Genomic DNA, 16,682 nt, shown 5'->3' with positions numbered 1-16,682 from the left:
CCAACCTTTCCCAGCATCAGAGTCTTTTCCAGTGAGTCAACTCGTCGCATGAGGTGGCCAAAGTATTGGAGTTTCAGCTTTAGCACAACTTAAGAGTCTCTTAATGAAAGTGAAAGAGGAGAGTGAAAAAGCTGGCATAAAACTCAACATTCAAAAAATGAAGATCATGGCATACGGCCCCATCACTTCATGGCAAATAAATGGGGAAACAATGGAAACAGTGACAGATTTTATTTTCTTGGGCTCCAAAATTACTGCAGATGGTGAAATTAAAAGATGCTTGCTCCTTGGAAGGAAAGCTATGACAAACCTAGACAGCATATTAAAAAGCAGAGACATTACTTTGCCGACAAAGGTTCATTTAGCCAAAGCTATGTAGGAGTTCATTTAGTACTAGTTCATTTGGTCAAAGCCAGCAGTCATGTATGGATGTGAGAGTTGACCCATGAAGAAGGCTGAATGCCAAAGAACCAATGCTTCTGAACTATGGTGTTGGAGAAGACTCTTGAGAGCCCCGTGGACTGCAAGGAGATCCAACCTGTCAATCCGAAAGCAAATCAGTCCTGAATATTCATTGGAAAGACTGGTGCTGAAGCTCCAATACTTTGGCCTCCTGATGCGAAGAACTGACTCATTGGAAAAGAACCTGATGCTGGGGAAGACTGAAGGCAGGAGGAGAAGGCGATGACAGAGGATGAGATGGTTGGATGGTATCACCGACTCAATGGACATGAGCTTGAGCAGGCTCCGGGAGTCGGTGATGGACAAAGAAGCCTGGCATGCTGCAGTCCATGGTGTCGCCACGTGTCCGACACTGAGCGACTGAACTGAATGACAGGGACAGTGGCAAGAGTTGGCTCAAGAATCAGACCATTGACTCAGAAATGAAAACCACACATTGGTTTTGGCAGCTCCGCGGGTGCCTAAGGCAAGAAGAAAATGTTCAAGCGCTCAGAGGAAAAAAGGTGTGGCTTTGAATGGCACAGCAACACTGAGAGCTGACTTTTCAAGAACAAGGAAGTCAGAAGATAATGGACTGGCATCCGTAAAATGCTGGAAAACAACCACCCACACACCTGGAATTCTATACCCCACAGAAACACTCTTCCAAAGTGAAAGCAAAATAAAGACTTTTAGGGCAAGTGGAAATGAGACAACTCATCACCCACAGACATGAACTAAAAAAATATTAAGGCAGTGCTTTGGGAAAAAGAAGAGTCTCTGACAGAAATATAAAAAACAAGACCAACAATGAGGTAACTGGGAGGGTAAATATTAACTCTACAAAACAATGATGTTAACGCCAAAAATATATCTAACAATTTAAAGTATAACAGTGACATGGAGGAAACAGTCGTGTCAGGGAGGCAGTAAAAGTACTAAGTTAGACTTGAATGTAAAACACACGCTCTATCTGTGAATGGACACCCAACAACCTGACAGAGGAGTACAGAACTAGAAAAAGACTTCACACTTCTACAAGAAGCAAGAGAAAAGAACACAGAATAGGTGAGACAGACAGAAAACAAACAGTAACACGGTATCTACGCACTGAAATATCAGCATTATAAACAGAGCAAATACTCTCATTAAAAGATAAAAAGTGTCGAACTGATGACAATGAAAACCGTACACTAGTCACAGAGGTTCCTGTTAAGATGGAAGATCTTTTAGACAGGTGAAGGTAAAAGATACCCAGGCAAACAAGGACAGAAAACTGATGTGGCAATAGCACTGTCAAATAGTGTCTAAAGTAAGAAGCATCACTAGCCTTAAAAAGGAGCTTCTCATACTGAAACAAGTTCAGTCCAGCAAGAACATGAGGATTCCACATTTGAATGTACCGAATAACATAACCTCAAAATATCAATACATAAAACTGACAGAAATAGAAAAGGAGTAACAGCCAAGTTCATAATCACAGTGGGAGACATTAAAGACACATCTCTCAGGGAACTGGGCTCCCTGGGACGTAGTCACCCGCAGCCATGAAGTACCTGAATTGCGACTGGCTCTACGATGAGATGTGCTGCAAGCATGAAACACACACTGGATTTTAAAGACTTAGCGTGAACAAAAGAACGTGAAATATTTCTTTAGGTTTTATCATGTTGATTACACACTGAAATGATAATATTTTGGGTGTGTTAAAATAAAATACATTGCAAGTAATTTCACCTACTTCTGCTTTACAAAACGTGGCTACCGGAATCCGAATTACATGAGTCACAAACCTGATCTAACTGATACACACGGAATATTGCTTTCTCACTGATACATATTATTTTCAAGGGCCCAAGGAACATATCACAAAATGAATATATTGGGCCATTAGGAAAGCTCAAACTCTTTCAAAGGACTGAACTAATGCGGGGTACACTTAGGGGTTGCAGTGGGCTGACGGTCTATGTGCCTCAAACTGCACCCCGCACGCGGTGATGAGCCCAGGAGGCAGGCACTCTGGGAGGGCTCAGGGCAGGAGGGAACGGGCGCCCATGCTGTGAGGACAGGGAGAAGCAGCAGGCAGTCTAGGAACCCGGAGACAGGCCTCACCAGACGTGGCACCCGCTGGTGCTCTTGGGACTTGCCAGCCTCCAGTACTATAAGAAACAACTTTCTGTTGTTTTTCAGCTAGTCTATGGTATTTATAACAGTAGCCCCCAAAGACTAAGACGGGGCTCTTCATGGAACTAAGCTAGAAATCAAAAAAGGGTCACTAGAAAAACATCCCCAAACATTAAGTTAAATGACATACTGCCTGAAGAATTTCATGAATATCATTTTAAAAAACACAATGAAAATTAGAAAATACTTTTCCATAAAAAATCTGGCCTACTCAAACTGTGGGACGCAGCAAACTGTGTTTAGAGGGTAACTTAAAGCCTTACGCACATATACTGGGAAAGAAGGAAGGCTAAAAATCAATTAAGCCTCTATCCCTGCTGCTGCTGCTGCTGCTAAGTCACTTCAGTCATGTCCGACTCTGTGCGACCCTATAGACGGCAGCCCACCAGGCTCCCCCATCCCTGGGATTCTCCAGGCAAGAATACTGGAGTGGGTTGCCATTTCCTTCTCCAATGCATGAAGTCAAAAGTCAAAAGACAAGTTGCTCAGTCGTGTCCGACCCTTAGCGACCCCATGGGCTGCAGAAACCAGAAAAAAAGCAAAGCAAACGAAACACAAGGCAGATGGGGAAAAAAGGAGCAGAAAATAAGGAAACTGAAAGCAAATACAGAATTTTTTCTAAACAAAGCCAAAAGTGGGCTCTTTGAAAGGACTGCCAAAACTGATAAACCCCTAGAGAGACTGATTAAGAAAAACAGACAAAGCTCAAATCACCAGTATCAAGGGATTTTCAAAGGAGACAACACATCTTGCAGATAAGAAAGATATGATAAACCACAGTTCACTTACTAATTGGAGAGTCTGCTGGCCTCAATAAATTCCTAGCAGGGGGGAAAGGCTTTACATAACTAGACCCAAGAAGACATACAAAATCAGAAAATCTTATTTCCATGAAAAACATTACATCTGAAATTAAAAGCCTCCCCACCATGAAACCAACTGGTTTTGCCAATCAATTCTTCCAAAAATCGAGGGAAGGAAACAGTAATCTCACAGGAACTCTGGGGATAAACAAGGAACACTCTCCAACCTTGTTTTATAAGACTAGCATAACCTTGATACTAAAACCAACAAGGAAGAAGTACAAGAAAGTAACACTACAGACTCTGAATATAGATGAAATAATCCTAAATAAAACACTAACAAATAAAATCCAACAGAAGGAGAATACATCGAGATCAGGTTGGGGTTGTTCTAGAATCAGAAAATTTTTTAAAAGTTAAATCACCACATAAAAGAAAAGTCACCTGTTTCAAAATCTACAGAAAATAAACTTAAGAAAACTTAATGTAATAATTTCAGTGCATGACTACGAAAAAACTCTTAGTAAGCCAACAGAGAAGAATTTACATATTTTGATAAAAATATCTATTAAAAAACTAATATCAGTAGAGAGACAGGAAGATGGTGGAGAAACAGGACGGGGTGACCACTTTCTCCCCCACAAATTCAGCAAAAGAACATTTGACCGCTGAGTAAATCCCACAAAACAACCTCTGAATGCCGGCAGAGGACATCAGGCACCCAGAAAAGCAGCCCATTGTCTTCGAAAGGAGATAGGAAATAGTATAAAAGATAAAAAGAGAGACTAAAGAGGGAGAGACGGAGCTCTGTCCCGGGAAGGGAGGCTTGAAAAAGGAGAGAAGTTTCCAAACACCAGGAAACACTCACTGGCGAGTCTGTGGCGAGCCTTGGAACTTCAGAGGGCAACATAACCAGCAGAAAAAAAGAAATAAATAATTAAAACCCACAGACTAAGTGCCCAGAGGAAACTCAGCGGAGAAGCAGCACAACCGCCGGCACCCGCCACCAGCAAGCAGGGGCTGGGCAGGGAGGCGCGGGCGGCATCGCTTAGAGCGAGGACCGGGCCTGTGCCCCGAGGGCAATCTGAGGGCGCTAACTTAAGACAGCCAAGCAGACCGTGGGATAGCGACCCTGCGAAAAGGCGAAAAACCCCAACCTAAGACACCACCAGACCCGCTCACAGAACAAAGGACTGAGCAGAGCTAGCTGGCTGCAGTCGGCCCACCCCACATCCCCCACCGAGACAGGCAGGGGAGCGCAGCCAGAGCCAGAAGGGGGCAACCGCGGCCCCAGAGAGGCTTCCCCTACCAACCTGCAGGCAGGCTTCATTGCTAACCAAGACTTCTTGGGTTCGGGCCAGTCAATATCCACCTGAGAAGGCGCGCCGGTTGTACACCCAGAAAACTGAGCGGCAGGGACCAGGGAGGCGATAAGTCGCAGCAACCGCGTTCGCCAAATGCCTGGTCACCTGAGCTGCTCAGACCGGGGAAGGCACAAAACGCAGGCCCAACCAAGTCTGCGCTTTTGTGGAGTACCCGAGTACCTGAACCTGAGCTGCTCAGACCTGGGAAGTGCATGCAACCCAGCGACGGCCGCGGACAGTTCCCGGCAGAGCAACCGAGAGCCTGAGCAGCATAAACAGGGAAAGCACACACGCCGTGAGAGGGGGCAATCCCAGTGTGGCCGAGACACTGCGAGCACTCCCCACAGACGCCAGTGATATTTGTTAGCAGCGTTCCTCCCTCCCAACAGCAGGACTGAACAGGTGACCCTATAAAAGTGTCCACCACCGCCCCCTTGTGTCAGGACGGGAATTAGACACTGAAGAAACCGGCAAACAAGAGCTTAAACAGAAGGAACTGCATTGGAAGTGACAGATGGAGAAGTCTTGAGCTTACTGCAAGAATAAGACTGAAAACCAGAGGCAGAGGCTTAAGTCCAAATCCTGAAAACACCAGAGACCTCCTATTCCAGGAAACATTAATTGATAGGAGCTCATCAAATGCCTCCATACATATACTGAAACTAGGCACCACCCAAGGGTCAACAAGTTTCAGAGAAAGACATACCACGCAAATTCACCAGCAACACAGGAGAATAGACCTGAACTTCAATATGCAGGCTGCCCAAAGCCACTCCATACCCACTGACATCTCAAAATCATTACTGGACACTTCATTTCATTCCAGAGAGAAGAAATCCAGCTCCACCCACCAGAACACCAACACAAGCTTCCCTAACCAGGGAACCTTGACAAGCCGCCCATCCAACCCCACACACAGTGAAGAAACTACATAATAAAGAGAACTCCACAAACTGCCAGAAGACGGAAAGGCCACCCCAGGCACAGCAATATAAGCAAGATGAAGAGGCAGAGAAATAGGCAAGTTCACAGAGAAAGAAAGTAAAATAGAGGTTACGGAGAAATAGGGACGTTATTTAATGGATAGAGTTTCAGCTTGAGTTTTAAAAACAGTTCTGCAGACGGATGGTGGGGATGTTGCACAACAATGTGAGTGTGCTTCATGTCACTGAACTGTACACTTAAAAATGGTTAAATTTTAAAAAGCAAGGGCAAGAAAAAAGAATGAAGTACTGATATATGCTCCAACATAGATAAACTTTGAACATAGGGTGCTGAGTGAAAGAAAGCAGACACCGAAGCCACCTAGTATATGATTCCATTTCTATGAAATATTCAAAATAGACAAACCCATACAGACAGAAAAGAGATGAGTGGTTTCTAGGGGCCAGAGAGCAGGGGAGGAGGAGTCACTGACTGTAATGGGTATGGAATTTATTTGGGGGGTAATGAAAGCATTCTGAAATTAGACAGTAGTGATGGCTTTACAGCCTTCCGTTCCGTTCCGTTCCGTCGCTCAGTTGCGTCCGACTCTTTGCGACCCTGTGGACTGTAGCCTACCAGGCTTCTCCGTGCATGGGATTCTCCAGGCAAGAATACTGGAGTGGGTTACCGTTTTCTTCTCCAGGGGATCTTCCCGACCCAGGGATCAAACCCGGGTCTCCTGCATTGAAGGCAGATGCTTTAACCTCTGAGCCACCAGGGGTGCTGTGGTGTATGAACTGTACCTTAATTAAAATAAAATCAGGATCCTTTTTAAAAATTATTATTGGCTTTCTTTAACTCTAGAGGTATATAATGAACTTGAAATAGTCCATCTTTACAGTCAAAGCCTTGTTTCCTTTGAAGGGAGCATCTTTGCCCCAGAATATAGCAGTAGACAGAATATCCTACCCTGTGAGTTACTGAGATTCATTTTCCCGTATGTCTTAGTCCATTCCAGGTGCTATAACAAAACACTGGTGGCAGCGGGGGCTTATAAACAGCAGAAATTTTATTTGTCGTACTTCTAGAGGCTGGAAAGTCCAAGGTCAAGGTGAGAGCAGACTCGGTGTCTTCTGGGAACCTCTATCTGCTCAGAGACTCTCCACGTGTCTTCACACGACGAAAGGGATAACAGGTCACTCTGTGGTCTCTTTAACAAAGGACACTAAACCCATTCATGAGGGCTTCCCTGGTGGCTCAGTGGTAAAGAATCTGCCTGCCAATCAGGAAACTCTGGTTCGCCCTCTGGGTCAGGAAGATCCCCTGGAGTAGGAAGTGGCAACCCACTCCAGTATTCTTGCCTGGAAAATCCCATGGACGGAGGAGCCTGGTAGGCTGCAGTCCATGGGGTCGCCAAGAGTCGGACACGACTGAGCGACTTCACTTTCACTTTTCACTCTCATGCATTGGAGAAGGAAATGGCAACCCACTCCAATGTTCTTGCCTGGAGAATCCCAGGGACGGGGGAGCCTGGTGGGCTGCCGTCTATGGGGTCGTACAGAGTCGGACACGACTGAAGCGACTTAGCAGCAGCAGCAGCAGCAGCAGACATTCAATCCATCCCACTAAGACTAAGATAAAGCGCTGTATCTTCCTGTTCTTGTTTGTCTGATTTAGTCACCACTTCTTTTCTGTGCTGGTCTACAAGCTCCAGTCTCAGGATATTTACTAACCTAAAGAAGAAGAAAAAAAGTCATGTACACAGTATTTCTGGAAGACTTTACATATCCCCTGGAGAAAGAAATGGCAACCCATTCCAGTATTCTTGCCTGGAAAACCCCATGGACAGAGGAGCCTGGCAGATTACAGTCCGTGGGGTCGCAAAGAGTTGGACACGAGTGATCGACTTCACTTTACTTTTACAAGAAAGGGGGCAATATTGATTTCCTTCAGACAGGAAAACTGTCTAAAGGGTGGAAGAGACCCTTACCTGGAGAGCCATTTATGTCTTTTGAATTTTTAATCATGTAAATGTTTTTGGCTCAGAGGGTAAAGCATCTGCCTGCAAAGCAGGAGACCTGGGTTCAATCCCTGGGTCAGGAAGATTCCCTGGAGAAGGAAATGCCAATACACTCCAGTACTCTTGTCTGGAAAATCCCATGGACAGAGAAGCCTGGTAGATTACAGTCCGTGGGATCACAAAGAGTCGGACACGACTGAGTGACTTCACTTCAAATGTTTTTAATCATGTGAAGGTAATAGCTATTCAAAATAATAATAAAATTTTATAAAATAAATTCACTAAAAATGGCAAAATGAAAAATACCAAAATTTAAAATCTAGCTAAGTTTTTCTTGTATTTGTGTTTTTAAACTAACTTTGTTACCAACAACTTAAAAAAGAGACTTATAAAAAAAGCAAACAAATAAGATAGAAAGACATATGTAAATAAATGACTATATTTGCATTTTCATTCTACTTACTATGAATGGAAATCCCTAAATTAGTATAACCGGGGCTAATGTTCAGGCAGAATTCATTGGTTTGGGTGACCAGCCTCTGTCTATTTTGATTGGCTGGTAGCATTGCCAATTGTTAAACATATTTAATATCACCCTGGATGAAATTCAAGGTCTTCAAACTTTTAAAAAGATCTTGTTAATTCTTTTCTTTTACCATAACTAATAGAAGCATATATTTCAAAGGTCACTGATATTTGCAAAGATCACTAATTATCTCTGTACTCCAATCAGCCAAACTACAGGGTCAGGCATGGTTTTACCATGCTCCTTGTTGTACATTGCTTGATACTATCAGGCATTTAATAAATATTTTCTAAATGAATAAATGGTACTCACTGCTTTTCCTCTTTTGCTCAACAACAAACTTATTCCATAAATTCACTAGATCATATGGTAATCTTTATACCTCCATGAAAGCCACATGAATTAACTTTGAAGGGGATATTTCCAGTTTATTTTTATTCAGTTTTCTCTCTCCATTTTATGTTTTAGGCTTTATTTGTCTGTGTGTTTTATGAACAACATAACAGACTGATAGCATAAGGAATACATTTTCAATAAAAAAAGGAAGGAGAGAAGTAAGGATGCAGGTTGTTTTAAATTTTCCTTTATTTATGGCCGTGCTGGGTCTTCCTTGCTGCGCAGGCTTTTATCTAGTCGTGCTGTGCAAGCTCCTCATTGCCACGGCTTCTCTTGTTGCAGAGCATGGACTCTGGAGCCTTCTCGTTTCACCTGTGGTGTGTGGGGTCAACACAGGTGCAGTAGTTGTGGCACATGGGCTTCGTTGCTCCGCTGAATGTAGAATCTCCCAGATCAGGAATCAAACCCGTGTCACCTGCATTGGCAGGTAGATTCTTTACCACTGAGCCACCAGGGAAGCCCAAGGATACTGATTCTTAAGCTTAGCATTACTTGGGATTTTCATTGTAGGAGTCAAGTATTGGCTTTAAAGCTCAATCTCATATTAGAAGTAAAGTCATTTTTAAAAACAATCTGGATAGTAAGGGGCAAGATGTAATATGAAGCATATTCAATGACAGACAATCCAAAAAGTATTTTATATTTACCAAGTGTGCACGCTCAGTCGTGTCTGACTCTTTTGCGACCCCATGAACTGTACCCCGCCAAGTTCCTCTGTCCATGGGATTTTCCAAGCAAGAATATTGGAGTGGGTTGCCATTTCCTTCTCCGGGGGAGCTTTCCAACCCAGAGATCAAATCCAGGTCTCCTGCACTGCAGACACGTTCTTTACCAGCTGAGCCACCAGGGAAGCCCAAGATAATATAACCAAAAAGCAAAAAAATAACAAGCCTCTTCCTTCACCTTGACCTCACTGCCTGAGAACTTTCCTTGCCTTGCCACTTGGTGTGAGATGAGTGGCACTGATGCCCTAGCAATTGTCTTCACACCTTGAAAGTGCAGCAAGAATCCTTGTAATGACTACTCTGAAAATGGGATCTTCACAATCCTATTGTCAAGAAATCCCTAAAGGCATTAAAAGTAACTATAAAATATAATTATGATATGATATGATAGTACTGTTGCTGTTTAGTCACTAAGTCGTGTCTGAGTCTTTCGTGACCCTGTGGACTGTAAACCCACCAGGCTCCTCTGTCCATGTGATTTCCCAAGCAAGAATACTGGAGCCAGTTACCATTTCCTTCTTCAAGGGATCTTCCTGACCCAGGGATTGATCCCCTGTCTCCTGCTTGGCAGGTGTATTCTTTTCCACTGAGTAACCAGTGATGGCCAGATAAGATAGTATAGCATAAAATAACATAGCACAATGTCGTACATTAATTATATATAATATTAATATTAAAAAGGAACTAACTGTAAAATGCGGTATCATACATGGCACCAGGATAAGAAAATGGCCCTAACTGCTCCCCTGTCTCACACGTTAGATCCCTGGCTATGATGGTATGGCTCTGTTTTTCTTGAAGAGCTGAAGCAAGAGATGTAGGACAGATATATATACTACTATATATAAAATAGATTTGAAAAAAAAACAGGAACCTACTATATGACACAAGGAGCTATATCCAATATCTTACAATAACCTACAGTGGAAAAGAACCTAAAACAGAATATGTGTGTGTGTGTGTGTGTGTGTGTGTGTGTGTTTGAATCACTATTCTATATACCTAAAACACTGTAAAATAACAGTGCTTCAATTTAGAATTTTTTTTAAAAAAAGAGAAAGATACTGGGTGATTACCAAATTCATGTACAGTTAATTCTTCCATGGATTATCTACTTTTTGGATTATTCCCAGCACCTTTTAAATTCCAAGGGGATTTCCCCAGCTTTTAAGCATTCTTCTCAGTCATCTACCCACCTTCACCTGGTAGAAGTTCAAGGAATGCAAATTCATTTTCTATTAGACTAAATAAACACAATTAGAAAGGAGAAACCCCCGAGGCAAAGAACACCTGCTGCTGCTGCTAAGTCACTTTAGTCGTGTCTGACCCTTAGGGACCCCACGGACTGCAGCGTACCAGGCTCCTCCATCCATGGGATTTTCTAGGCAAGAGTACTGGAGTGGCTTGCCATTGCCTCCTCCGAATTATGTGCTGAGCAAAAGTAATATAAAATGAATTTTTTTTAAAAAGCAGATAAAGAATACTACTTTAACAGAAAAATGGAAAAAGGACATACATTTACAAAAGAAATACAAATGGCCAACAAACACATGAAAAGATATTCAACTTTACTAATAAAAACATACAAACATGATATATAACATTTTTGCCAATCAGATGAGCAAAAAGAATAACAGAACACAGCATAGGAGAGAGTGCAGAAAAAAGAATATCTTCAACATTCCCACACTTGGAGATACATTTTTCTTTTTTTTTTTCTTTTTTTGGCTGTCCTTCACTCCTTCACGGCTTGCAGAGTCTTAGTTCCCCAAACAAGGACTGAACCCAGACCAAGGCAGTGAAGTGTCTAACCACTAGACCGCAAGGAAATTCTCCATTTTCAAGTACTACTGGAGGAAAAGTAAACTAGTTGGCATTTCAAAAAAATAGCTATGGACATCAAAAGCTCTTAAAATGTATATACTTTGATTCAGCAGACCTATTCTACAGTTTATTCTAAGCAAGTAAACACAAGTACACATGACGTATAACTGAAATGTTAGTACAACACTGTTTATAAAATAAAAACCCAGAGACAATCTGAAAGTCTACCAATAAGGAATTGGTTAAACTACAGCACAACCAACACATAACACACTCACTAAAAATGATGAGCAGGATCTGTATATGCTGACTTGAAAAGACAGTAACAATACAGTAAGTGAAAAATAAAATTTTAAATGGCTTACAAAACAGCATAGAGTCTCCCACTTTTGTCAAAAATATACATACGTGAAACAGAATAAAACTACCTGAATTGTTTAAAAATACAATATTATAGGGACTTCCCAGGACTCCACACTTCTACTTCAGGGGGCTCGAGTTTGATCCCTGGTCAGAGAATTAAGGTGCCACAAGCTGCACAGCGTGGTCAAAAAACAGAAACAAAACAAAAAAGGAGTAAAGTATTATAAATGCTGAAATGTTATTTTTAAATCTGTCACATGTTATTTCTGTACGGGAAAATTAAGTCTGCTAAATCTGTAAATGTGTGCTGACAATACTACTACTTGAATCAATGTTTACTGACTGTTGATTAAGTAACAAGCCAAGGGACACAAAAATGCCCTACCACAGGCAGCAAGAAAAGCAAAAAAAAAAAAAAAGATGATAAACTCAGAATGGGTCAAAAATTGATTTTCACTACTGAAAAAAAATCAGATCACCTCTCAGCTGAACCAAATATTAGGCACAGTTTAAAAAAAAAGTTGATATATATTCTAAATTGTTTTTCAATAATATAATGAAATAAATGCTTCTAATCAGGATCACGTGAGTATGGATAGCAACAATCCTTTTTCCTAAGAGAATCAGCCTTGAAGAAGCTGTAAGTTTCAGACAGCAGGACACAGAAGATTGAGCAAACCAAGAAATGCTGACAAAATACAGCAACTGATTTCATAAAGGTTAAAAGATTTTTTGTATACTTTTTGATATTATATCTTTGACTACAGAAATCTGCAGAATCTCAGCTGAATAAGGGAATTGCTGGATTAACTGGAGGGAACAGTCTCAGGCGCCAAGGACCAGTAGAAAATGAGGGGTCTGTAAACAGTTTTCCATGCCCTAACCCTGAGAAAAGAGACATTCACTTCTTTACAGAGCAATACAAGATATCTGGGAAAACTAATTTCAGATTAAGTGACCTGATGATTATTTCATCAGAAAACAAAAAGGACTAGATACACTGAACCCTACACTTTAATTTTTATCAATGTGTAACATCAGGAATCTGATACTCCCCAATTTACCAGTTCTCTTTTGAAGATAAAAAGTAAAAGCCCCTAAAATAAGGTGAGTATTTGTCCTGAAGAACAGCAATAAAGGGGATGCAGTCTTGGAACTGTCTTCAGAGGCTGGCTACAAAGCCAGACCCAAAGAACTCAGGTGGGAAAAGCAGGAGATGGCAACTGTGAAGAGGAAAGAAAGCAGGCTGAATCCCAGAAGAGACAATGACAAAAGTGGGCCCTGGGGGCTTGTCAGCAAGGCCCTGCAACAAAAGATGTTAGCAATTCTATTCCAATTCACACTTCCTGTACAGAAAGTGATTCCTTTCATCTTTCTCAGCTTAGATTTACTTATCTAGACACACTACAAATGTACGTAACATTTTGCGTTTCCAATTCAGAAATTAAAGGTTGCCTCAAACACACTGGCTACAATGGGAACAGGAGGATATTCTTTTGTCTTCTTTCAGAGTTTTCCAAGACTGCATTATAAGGATTAGCAATCACTACCTCTGAAGCTTCTTCTCTCAAGGAACATAAACAGCAAAGTACACACTGAGAGCATATCACTGCTCAAAGTGCTAGATTCCTTTTCCTAAAACTCATGTGGGTTTTGGCCTTTTGTTTTCCATATCTTTTTTTTTTTTTTTTTAAATAAATTCACTCTCAGGATACTGTTTTCTGGTTGCTAAAGTTTATATAGCTCCATATTTAATTCTGAGGGCCTAGATTCTTACTAATCTCAAGGTATCACTTTGCTACTTTCTCTAATTTTTAAAGTCCATCTAGTCATCTACTGATTACAAAAGATAACCTAATCTTCCAGTGTGCTGAGTGATGGGGCTTAAAAAAATACAGGGAAAACATTCAAGTTCAAGATTAAAATGAACAGTAGGCATCAAAATCCAGTCCATCTTACAAATTATACATTACTTTTAAGACTGGAGAAAGCAGAAGCTCTTTTAAAACTAAAAGCAAAACTGGAAAGTTGAAAGATGGCCAGAATCTGGACTTTAAAAAAAAAAAAAATCAGGTTGAAATTCCAGCCTGGTTTCCCTTTTTCATTAAAATGTGTTCAGAAAATGCTCTAATATCAAGCTCCTGATTTTTCCCCCCCTTTAGCATGGTTGCATGTTTTGACTATAAAATTAGTTTAATGAGATAAACTTTGGGGACCAAGATTTTTTTAGGCCTACTAGCCTAGTTGTTTTTTCTTAAACTTCATTCACAGTGCATTCCTTGGATCCACCAAAACTGTTGCTAGTTCTCAGCATAACTCAAAGACTGTAACTCAAAGATAGATTCACCATTTACGATGCAACAGGCAGTTAAAACTGTTTTCTAGTCAAGGAGGAGTTGTTACTCTTCAAACATTCATTCCTAACCTTCCGGAAATGCCACTATTAAAAACCCTCACTTGTTTCCTCAAGACGCTGTGACCCTTCTCACAAATCTATACTGAACAATTCCTCTCATACATATTTCAAAGTCTTGCTTTTCATTTGCACTACTGCTCTTTTTGTGGCCAACTGCAGCTTTAAACGTCTCTAACTCTAGAGATTTAGGGGTTAAAAAACACTTGAGGCCAACACTGCTCTTCCCTGTGAAAGAAGGTAAAGATGCAGTAAGAACTGTTTCCTATCACAAGTCTCCTGAAGAAAAGAAAGTCAACAGCAGTCTAACATCAACAAACTAACAAGCTCAGAGTAAGTTTTCAGTATGAAATCTCATAGTTTTACCAACACATACGAAACTTAAGTTGGAGAGAGAGATTCTCTGCCTGTGAAGTGGGCAACAGAGGACTTACAGGGAATTTAAAAGCCCCTCTCTCTGCCCAATGATGACGCTCTCACAGCACTGTGCTATACAAAGAAAGAACGTGCACTTTACTGTTTATCTTCCCCGCAAGGCTCCCTACTTCAAATATCTCAATCATGGCTGGGGATCTCTCTACAAAAATCCACCTCAATGTTCAAAGCACAAAACAAAGTTCAGAGGAATACATCCCTAAGATGAAAACGGGATGAAAGAACCTACAGTCCTTTCTTCTTCTATTAATAGGGCACTGGTAGATTCGGGAGAGACGGAGAGGCAGGGAATATCAGTGGATGAGAAAAAAATAAATAACGGAGGAGGAGGAAAGAGAAGGTAGGACAGTAGGCTTTACTAATTACCTTACTTTCCTGACAGTTTCAAAGCATTTGGGGGGAGGGGGGTAGAGGAAGAACCCCCTAAAGAAAAAGCAACACTGTAAGAAGAATTGCATCTCGATTATCTTTTATTTTCAGCTCTATCTTTGGAAGCCAGGCCACTTCTATCTTCTTACCTCTATGTTGTGGTTTGGCACTTCAAACAAACACTTTTTTGTTATTTTCCTTCTTCTTCTGGAGGAAAAAGATGGCATTGATTTGCCTAAAAGTACGGATGGGGGAAAAAAAAAAGTACGGATGGAAAGCATTATCTTGAGGAGTAAATGGTTCTTAATAACAGAACTACGGATTCCTCTATCCCTTTGACTGTCAGCACATCACTAAAGGCTAAAAGAAGGCTCAAGAGGGAGGTAACATCCCCCTTGTCAAGTCTCTGTTTCCTTGCTCCTGCGATATTGGCTTTGCCAAGTAACCCAATTCCCGTAAATAAACATTACAGGTCTCTCCAAACTACTTCTATAAAATAATATCTTGCTTGACCAACCTTATAGAGCAGTCATTTATTTCTATAGCTGCTGAGCTGCTCTGCTGTTCTGTCTGCCTACATTCAGAAGGGAACCAAAATTCAAAATTTCATTTATTCTGGGCCAAAACCCAGACCTTTTGTCCTCCTTCCTAGATATGCTGCAACTTCAAGTTGGCTCCTCTGCCTAAATTAGTGGCATATGCTTTTGTTCTTTTAAGAACGAAAGAAAAAACACCCCTTTTTCTCTTATTGAGGAAGGCACCTAACTCTGACAAAGGCCTCTAGGAAGATGCTACAATGCCTTGACATGTTTGCTGCTGCTGCTGCTAAGTCTCAGAGGCTACGGATGAATCTCACCGCCCTACCCCAGGGCAAACACACGGAGCGTCCAAGGGGGCAGAGGGGGAAGGCTCGCGGAGGAATATGCAGACTTTGCAAAACTGACGGGAGGGAGGAGAGGGGACAACATTCAGGACTAGAAACAGGAGGCAGTCCAGATGCTGCGACGCCGCCCGGCCCCGGGAAGCCCCGACGCCCCCCGCGCTCAGCCCTCGGCGCACTGCCCTCCCGCCAGTGGCCGCGTCCTCCCCCCACAGCCCCCAGCGGCCCGGGAGCGCCACACGCCCCCGCGGCGCCGACCGAGCCCCAGGGCTGGCGCAGGGAGCGCGGCGCGGAGGGAGCGCGGACCACCCTCCAACAGGCTGCTCGGCGCGGGCTCGGGACCCAGAGGGTCAACCCCGTCCGCGGGCATCGGCCCGCCCCGGCGCCCAGGCCCAAACTCGGGCTCCTCCGCGCCCCGCCGCCCACCCCGAGAAAGCCCCGAGACACCCCTCCACAGCGCGGCGCCCACGGCTGTTGTTTCGGCGGCGACGCGAATAACGCTCCCTGAGGAGGAGGGGCCGCGGCCGCTGGTGCCTCCTCGGCACCGGGTCAGACCGAGGAGCGGGCAGCCGCGGCGGCACCTCCTCAGTCCCCACTCCCGACTCCTTTTCCCGCTGCGCCGGACGGGAAGGGGCCTGCACGACCCGGGGCTCACCTCACACCTCGGGGCCGGGCTCCCGGGAGGCTGCGACGCCGGCCGGGGGCGGCCGCGGGTCCCTCAGGTAAGCGGTATCAGCGACGAGCGCCGGCGAGCTTTTGCAACTGCCAGGGCGCGGGGGCGGGCGGGGGCGGGGAGCATGCGCGCGCACGTACGGCGCAGGCGCGCTGCGCTCGCTCGGCTGCGCGCTCGCATTTGGAGCCCAGCTTCTGGGTAGCAGTTAAATCAGAGAAGGCAGTGGCAGCCCACTCCAGTACTCTCGCCTGGAAAATCCCATGGCCGGAGGAGCCCTGTAGGCTGCAGTACATGGGGTTGCGAAGAGTCACACAGGACTGAGCGACTTTACTTTCCCTTTCC

At 43.3% G+C, this 16,682-nt stretch overlaps 1 protein-coding gene across 2 annotated transcripts in view; it reads right to left on the bottom strand.

Moving 5' to 3' along the window:
* LOC148777522 (liprin-alpha-1-like) overlaps positions 1–16,448 on the bottom strand; it is a 43,633-nt gene extending 27,185 nt beyond the window's left edge. For both annotated transcript variants that reach the window (XM_088836797.1, XM_088836798.1), the window contains exons 1-2: positions 16,323–16,448; positions 14,937–15,022 (exon numbers count right to left, since the gene is read on the bottom strand). In XM_088836797.1, coding sequence (XP_088692923.1) covers positions 14,937–15,014 — 78 coding nt within the window. In that variant the 5' untranslated portion in view covers positions 15,015–15,022; positions 16,323–16,448. The remainder of the gene's footprint in view (positions 1–14,936; positions 15,023–16,322) is intronic.
* Positions 16,449–16,682: the final 234 nt, after the last annotated feature.

The sequence above is a fragment of the Moschus berezovskii genome, chromosome 6 (assembly GCF_049115385.1).
Source record: "Moschus berezovskii isolate FMDL1 chromosome 6, NW_MosBer_1.0, whole genome shotgun sequence".
NCBI classification, from domain to species: domain Eukaryota; kingdom Metazoa; phylum Chordata; class Mammalia; order Artiodactyla; family Moschidae; genus Moschus; species Moschus berezovskii.
This window is presented reverse-complemented; position numbering and strand designations above follow the sequence as displayed.